This window comes from Schistocerca cancellata, chromosome 12 (genome assembly GCF_023864275.1).
Source record: "Schistocerca cancellata isolate TAMUIC-IGC-003103 chromosome 12, iqSchCanc2.1, whole genome shotgun sequence".
Taxonomy (NCBI): domain Eukaryota; kingdom Metazoa; phylum Arthropoda; class Insecta; order Orthoptera; family Acrididae; genus Schistocerca; species Schistocerca cancellata.
The window spans coordinates 60813925-60822792 of NC_064637.1; the positions used below are offsets into that span (position 1 = coordinate 60813925).

Sequence of the window (8868 nt, forward strand, 5' to 3'; positions counted from 1 at the left end):
AGACACCTCTTGCTGTGAAAAATCAATATTAATCATGCACATAAATATTAGATCTCTGAAATATAAAGCTGATGAACTTGGTGTTGTATTGAGTGGAAACAATAGAATAGTATTATGTATTAATGAACATTGGTTAAAAGAAGAGATAAAACTATATGTACCGCCATGTTTTAATTTAATTACAAGTTACTGCAGACCCAATGAAGGTTATGGGGGGTTCCTCAATATGTATAAGTGACAACCTAAGGTTAAGATATACTGTGCTTGATGTTAGGGACATATATGTTAAAGGCATTCTTGAAGTGGCTGTCATGCTACTACCAACATTAAAAGATGCTGATCAATTTGTAGAGTGTTTAGATAAACTTAGTCACCGTACAGAAAAATATACCAAACACAATTTTGATGTAATGAAAAAAAAAAAAAAAAACCACACAAAAATACTAATTTGCTTCACATGCTAAGATCCCACAATCTCTTCTGTGCAAATTATAGTCCCACAAGACAACTTTCTTGTCTCGACAATTTTATCACAAATATACATAAAGATGATTTTGAATTGGGACTCCTTAATGTCGACCATCTGGCAGATCACAAAGGTATATGGGTAAAGCTAACAATTAATGAAACAATGGGGGATTGTGAACCAAGACGGTATGTCAGGTTATTAAATGATAAAAGCATAAGTAGCTTCAGGGATAAGCTGAAGGTACTAAACTGGAATAATATAATATATGCTTCCAACAATGTTGAGGAGGCTTGTAGCAGGTTTGTTAGTACTCTATCTGAAATTTTCAATACCTCCTGTCCAATGGTTACCAAACCAAACAAAACATTGGCAAGAAAGCATGGTCGAACTACTCCACATAGGTGCTTCACACCATATTTACAGAAGCTAAGATTAATGGTTTTGATATCCTACGATAAGGTAAAAAATGGCAGTGTTGACAATGCAACGTATGTTAGCCTCAAGAGACACTATAGATCACAAATCAGATTAGCAAAATGTAGAGCAAATGATAAATTCATTAAAAACTCCAATAATAGGTGTAAGGCTGTGTGGAGGGTCATTAAAGCAGAATTAGGTACAGGTAGTCATAGCGTAAAAGTTACAACTGATATTAATGTCTCCCCAGAGGAATTTAACCTCTTTTTTTTTATCAATGCAGCAAACCCTAATGCCTCATCTCCTCATAAGAAGAGTTCAAAATCAAATTCACAATCTACTTATATAAACCGGTTTTTACAAAACTTTGCTGACAGTGCCGACCTGTAATTGGTGACACGATGAAATAAGTGCTGTAATTAAATCAGTGGCAAAGTTAAGTCACTCCAGATCAGAAGATATTTATGGCCTCTCAAATTTTGTGATTAAAAAAATAATCGACTTGATATCATTCCCTCTCGCACACTCAAACTGGATATTTGACAGTGGTATTTTTCCAGAGTGTCTAAAGAAGACAGTAGTAATTCCATTACACAAAAAAGCTGATAAATTCTGCACTAATAATTATCGTCCAATTTCTCTGATACCTAGTTTTTCAAAAATAATCTAACATTGTATACAAAAGCAAATTAACATGCATTTGTCAAATACCAATATACTGACTATGTCTCAATATGGTTTTAGGGCCCAGTTATCAGCAATTAATGCTGTTGAAAATGTTGTTTCTATTGTGCAATCTTCTTTTGAATCCAAGTTAACTGCTGAAGCCACACTAGTGGACTTAAGCAAAGCATTTGATTCTGTAAACCAAACAATACTGCTGGAAAAACTATGGTGTTATGGCATTAGGGATCTGGAAATTTCCCTCATTAAATCATATCTCAGTAACAGAAAGCAAACTGTAAGCTACAACGGTCAAAAGTCACAGTTACTGAATGTCACTAGAGGTGTTCCCCAAAGATCAGTGCTTGGGCCATTACTGTTTATAATATTTATAAATGATCTGCCCAGCAATATGCCATGCAAATCTGTGCTTTATGCAGACGATACAACTTTCATCAATTCAGGGAAGGACATAAATAAGCTGAAGGAGCAAAGTAAAGATTTTCTCAGATTATCCAATATGTGGTTCGAAGCCAGTGAGTTGGCTGTTAACTATGAAAAGACTGTAAATATATCCTTCAGCTTATCCAATGCTGATATTGAGTACACTTCTACCAAACTTCTTGGCATATACTTAGATACGAAATTGAATTTGAAACATCTTCAAAAACAGACCTGACTTACGAAATAAGATGCAACTCTGTTTGTACCTCTTCCTAAGCTTTTTTGTCTATGTAGTTCCACATTTAACAGTTAAACATGCACATTCTTTAAAATACACACTTTAGTCATGTGGGACATCTTTATGTATCAAATGTATTCCTTTATTATGTATGTTTTTTTAAAGTGTATACTTTAGCTTTGTGTGATACCTCACAATAGTTAAATTTCTTAATATGTAAATTGTACATATGTAACATATGACAAATCCCATATTATTGTACATGATAAAACGGGTGCTCAATAAACAACAACAACTACTACTACTACATTACTTATGACGACATCGATTGCATGTAAATGCTTAAAGATGTATAAATAAATAGATAAAAAATAAATATTCTTTACCCATGGCAGATACATTGCTAAATTAAAACTTGTACACAAATTCTTTAAAACGATGACGACCCACAACAAACCCGTACCGGTACACAATTTCTTTCTTTTAATGGTAAGTTAATTATAATATTAATATGTGAACGCGAAGACTGAAGTAACGATTTTTAATATTAATTGCACAAGGAGGCCAATGATCTTCATACAGTTCGAAACGTATTTTTTGATAGAAAAATAATATGCTTATATTCGCGTTATGTGAGGTAAAAGGAAGCTGAAGCCTTCACAGTCATGACACTGGTGTTACATTCTCTATCACGCTTTAAAATCTCCAATACTTCAACATCGAAAATTAAACACCCGCCAATCTCTGCCCTGCTCACTGATCAGACGTCTAAGTGACACACGAAAATAATCGCACTCTTCGTGTTTACATGGATCATGTGCAGTAAAACATGTTTACAGGGAAGCTAAAATGCGAAAGCTGCTAGAACGGTGATGTTGCCAGCAGAGAAAATCAATATATCGTGTACTGTCGGTCCCACGCGTAACTGCATGGTTGACAATAACGCTTGCGCAAGTATTCTTGAAACTGTGTACGACAAGTTTGCGCAAGCATAAACACTGCACAAGCAGCTTGATGTACTTGATCGAATTTCGATTATGAAGGCTTGTGCGCGCATTCAAGCGTGTGTACCGCGAATAGGGAGGATTGTGCAACCATTATTCAATGATCTAGCTTAATTTAATATTTTTTGTTCTGTTAAATTACATTCCGCACAAAGTTGTACTTCACTGTAGATCAACTCACAGAACACATCATTACATGGAGTAAGAGAAAAGAAAATCAACAGTATTGTGAGTTTCAATTGTTTGTCTACCACGACTAGTTAATACGGGAATAATGCTTCCGTTTCTTTAGCAACTCATTACTCCATATATCACATTTTATCTTTTTTCCGTAACAAGCAAAAAGGTTGACCAAAGCCAGCGCATCGTCATAGTGCTCGACGTTTTCTGATAAACTATTGCTTGCACAAGCTTGTTTGAACCGTTACAACACACAAGCTATTTGTGAATGCTTGCATAAGTATACTTGCGCAAGAGTGCTTGTAAAACATGAAGTTACGTGTGTAAACGCCTCCAATAACTGTGTATTGGCGTCGCTATTTCGCTTCCTTTTCTGTAGTGGTCATTTGCTCCCGTTACCACAAAATTTGAAGTAATTTCATAATTTTTAATTTCTTCGTTATGATAGCTACGACTTCAATTATAATCCGGAAAGTGAAAGACACAAAACTAGACAATCTTTGCGTGGAGAAAGTTATAGCAACGTGGACATCCATAATGATAATGCAACTGTTTTACTTAACGATCATAATATTCATACGTGAGCATCGAACACTGAAGTGCCGATATTTAAAATTAGTTATGCAAGGAGGCCAACGAAACATATATGATTCGAAAGGAACTTTATGGCAGATGTGCACGAAAGAAAAAAACTCATTTGTATACATAACCATTAAAACACACACGCGCGAGAAGAGTTTTCCTTTCACTCTGACATTGCTACAAACTTCAAATGGCTCTGAGCACCATGGGACTTAACTGCTGAGGTCATCAGTACCCTAGAACTTATAACTACGTAAACCTAACTAACCTAAGGACATCACACACATCCATGCCCGAAGCAGGATTCGAACCTGCGACCGTAGCGGTCGCGCTGTTCCAGACATTAGCGCCTAGAACCGCTCGGCCACACCGGCTGGCTACAAACTTCTACCACGCGTAAAGAACGACTGCTATGACAGTAACGACGCACGAAAGTAGCAACGTTTCGTGAAGTTGCATTCTAGGGACTTTCATTATTAAATGTTGCAGATCGTGCATCTGCGGAAATACATAAGCGTCCGATTCCACCCGTCTGCTTTGACCCATGGCGTCACAAATATGGCGGAAACGACCATACACCACGACTCCAATATGGTACCTATGACGTCATTACATAAACATGATAAACAAGAAAATACATCGAAAAACAAACACACACGTTCCACAAAATCCTAATGACACTAACGGAACAAGTGGGAAAACGGGGGTTTTTGGTTGGGGACAAAGTAAATATAAACACACAACCTATACCAATCAACACGAAACAACGAAAAAACAGACAACACACAATTCCCCAAATTCCACTAACCATATCCTCTGGAATTCGACTCTTCCCTTGACCTATACAGCTCAACAGCAGCTCCCGATACCGGAACACACACACACACACACACACACACACACACACACACACACACAACCAACAGAAAGATCCCACCCACACCCCACCTCCCAACCCAACCTCCCCCCCTCAAACCAAAATAAAATACCCATAAACAAAAATCAAACGCAAAATAAAAAATCTCAATTACACACTACAACAAAAAAAACTGCAACAAAATGGATCCTCCACAACTAAATTACAAACCAACATCCCGACCCCTCTCACAAACAGTACCAACAAGTAAACCACCCCCCCCCCCCCTCAGAGAGCCACAGTCACCCACCCAAACCACCGTAACTAACCACCTTCGGCCTGTACATCTTACTTCTAGCCCTTAAAAAAACGAAAAAATAGCCCTCAGGGACACACTTCCGGAAACAGTACTCATCTAAATGAGATTGAAGGTTGGAAGAGCGCCTCTTCCCCCTCCCAAGGACTGACTTAACGCCCCCCCCCCCCACGTCCCCTATATAGTATTCGTACAAGCCCCCCATCTCAATTTTTAAACTCTTAACTATGGTTAGCAACTAAATGATTGTACCCCCTCTCACCTAACCCCCTGTAAGAACAAAAAGCATCAAACTACAGTGGAACCCGGTTCTATAAACTCCTCAATTAACCCCACTAATTCCCCCTTAGACTGCCCCTCCACAACCCTGATAACACATTACGCATTACACATTCCGAACACCCCCCCCCCCCCCCCGCCAGAGAACAACCACAGACTTATCCCGGCCATACTTCATTTTCCCAAACTGCAACTCGTCCACCTCCACTACAACCGCAGGCCCACCCAACTTATCCCTGTACTTAATAAACTCAGAACATACTTCACGGCCAAAACGAAAACCAGTCAAGCACACTCCTCTCACTCACGTCAGTCTCATGCGCGCAAAAACTTTGAGAGGATCTATAACAAGTCAACAACACAATCTCGCGCATGCCCAACCTAGACTTCTCGAACCAGGAACCGCGAGATATGGAGCACCATATGTTATCCCTACGGCACCGCCACATATAACCGTCCCTGGTCCGAGACGCCGGAACTTTTGCCACTGTCTTTTCCTTCCGACAGACAGCACACTTGACCATCTCCGCAATCAACCAAAAATAACTGCAGAAATTTGATCAGCACCAACTGAGTCGCGCCCATCATAGCATGGAGTCGCACACTATTTATTTTATCCGTCATATCCATACCTAATAAGACCAACAACGCATCCATTTACTCACATTAACATACGACCTACAGTGAACAGCACTACAATAACTTTCACACAAAACCACTAAATCGTTAACTCACTGCAACAAATTCCGCTCGACACACTGCCAAAACGCGAACCAGACCAAACTAAGCACACCACCAGAGGGCACCACGAACCGCAACACAACGACACCTACACACAGGCCACACTCGCAAACCAAACTCCGCGCCGTCATGACGTCACACACCACAACAGCCTTACGTCACGGGTCAAAGTCGACGGGTGGGATCAGACGCATACCGGGCAGCTACAATGCTGCTACTGCTATGTCGTTTATATTGTCAACAGTGGAAAACGAAATGTAGTCGGGGACACCCAGTGGCAACAAACGTTGTTTAGTAGCGCCGTAACATCGCTTTGGTCTAAGAGTAAACGGAACTAAATCCGCGTTCGTTCGCCGCAGTCACCACAAAATTTAAAGTGTTCATAATTTTCAGTATCTTCATTCTCAATAGCACAACGTCCGTTATTACAAGTAAACTATATTTTAGGCTATGTCTCAAAAAAAGAACATTAACGGGTCGGGGTAAAAGACGAAGAGCTAGAGTGACACAATTTTTGCGTAGAGAAAGTAATAATGCAGATGTGGCAGTAATCATAAGTAACATGTTAATTTTTGATGTATCGGACATGCATTGGCTTTATGGGCGTTCAGACAAATTAGAGCTGCAGATCCACCGAAGGATATTAACGTAACAAAATTCCAAACAATTTTGGGAACTGTAACTGCCGTTTGATGAATTTACAGTGCACATTTTGTAATACAATCATTTCGCGTCTGAGGCGACTTTACACGACACAGCGGCATTCACATCGTTTTATTATAAGGGAAAAGTTAACATGCCGTCATTAACACAAAATTTATTTCTCAACGCACTGCACCAAAGACTCCAAATGATCGAACAATTAAAGAGAAATCAATGAATTATTTCAAGAATACACGTAACTACAATACAGTATTTGCCACGGATCAGTTCTGGGGCTAAAATTTCAGACATGTAGCGACCGCTACTCACGTCGACTGTTGTGTCCGCACACAGTTTCGTTCGCGCCATCTATAGATACAGTTGTGTCTCGAATTCAATGCCTGTACGATGACAAATGAATGGCGAAAAACCGCCAAGTTTGAATCCGCCGCTTGGAGCGCTGAATAATGTTGTTGCCTACACCTGGAGTTATAACTTTTGTTTTTATGTTTATTCTGTTCATTGGTCACTGTTTTGTTGTTTACAAGTTACATACAGCAACTGCGTTTCTTTTTCTGCAATACCTAGAAATAAACCGTTCGAGTATATTGTCAGTGCATGTTTGAATATTTATTAAGTACAGGCAGCTTTACACGACGAAAATATACCCGTCAGACACATTAAAAGTACACAACATTTGCTATCACAGATCAGGTCCACTGACCCAATTAATCAAATATCGATCACAGGCAATACTAGTTTATTTAAATTTAGCATTTGATGTTTTATTTCCCAAGATTGCAATTTTAACGATTCTCTGTGTGACTTGGCGTTAAGTGCTGTGCCATCAAAGAGTAAAACAGGCGTTTTGTTCAGTTGTTCTGTTGCGTCTTTCAGTTTTTTTAACTTTACGTGTGTTATTTTCTCGTAAGAAACTAAAATTGCACCAGGTTACGGGCCCAGATTTGTTTTAAATAAACGGAATCTGCGATAAATACCTGGCCCCAAGTGTAATCTCACCTAAAGTTAAGCCGAGATGGCAACTGAAGCGGAAAAACATCGTATTCCTTCATTCGATGGAACGAATTTCAACAACTGGAAATTCTCCTTGAGGAACTGGAACTATTACCATTTGTGCAAGCGAATTATCTCACAAAGGTGGAATTTGTCTATGGAGAGGAGAACACGCAGCGTGCCGCAAAGGAAACACGATTGGCTGAAATGACTAAACAAGATCGTAAATATAAGTCCCATCCTGTTCAACGCATTGCCGACAGTCACTTGGAATACACGAAAGATAAGGTAACTTCTTTTGATTATGGACCTCTCTGAGCAATACGTTCGAGAGGAAAGGAACTGCTGGTCAACTTCTGTTGAGAAAACAAATTTAACGCAACATTTGCTAGTTAACCACTTTCTGAAGTTTGATAAACGGATTCGTGATTTACGCTGGACTGGAGCTACTGTCGAAGAAACGGACATAGTGTGCCATTTCCTTTTAACGATACCTGCGGAATACTACGTAGTGGTTACGGCAACGAAATGCTCTCAATGAAAGACCTGACAGTGAGCTTCGTGAAAAATAGGCTACGCTACTGGATGAAGAATCGAAGCGGAAGGGAGTCGTCGGGAAAAACAAATATGATGAAACACCGCCTCCTACAGCTTTTTAGACTCAACGGTATCTAAAAACGGTTCGCTAGACACCATTAAAACAAAAAGTCAACAAGGAACTTCTTTCAACTTTACTTGTCACTGTTGCGGGAGGCCTGAACACAAAAGGGCTAATTGTAGAGTTAAGGTACCAAACAAGAACTCAGGAATCAGCAACTCTGTGGTCGTAGCTAGCGTCAAAGAGGAAGATGGGTTTTGTTTTGCAGCATGAAATGAAGATCAACATAAATTTGTTCTTGGACTCTGGAGCAACGGAACATCTGTTTAACAGTAAGATACCTAAGTCGAAACAAGGCCCCGGGAGTAGACAACATTCCATTCGAACTACTGACAGCCTTGGGAGAGCCAGTCCTGACAAAACTC

General features: G+C 39.5%; 1 protein-coding gene across 2 annotated transcripts in view; it reads right to left on the reverse strand.

Moving 5' to 3' along the window:
* LOC126109776 (uncharacterized) overlaps nucleotides 1-3156 on the reverse strand; it is a 136953-nt gene extending 133797 nt beyond the window's left edge. For both annotated transcript variants that reach the window (XM_049914831.1, XM_049914830.1), the window contains exon 1: nucleotides 2618-3156. In XM_049914831.1, the coding sequence (XP_049770788.1) occupies nucleotides 2618-2632 (15 nt within the window). In that variant the 5' untranslated portion in view covers nucleotides 2633-3156. The remainder of the gene's footprint in view (nucleotides 1-2617) is intronic.
* Between the last annotated feature and the right edge of the window lie 5712 nt (nucleotides 3157-8868).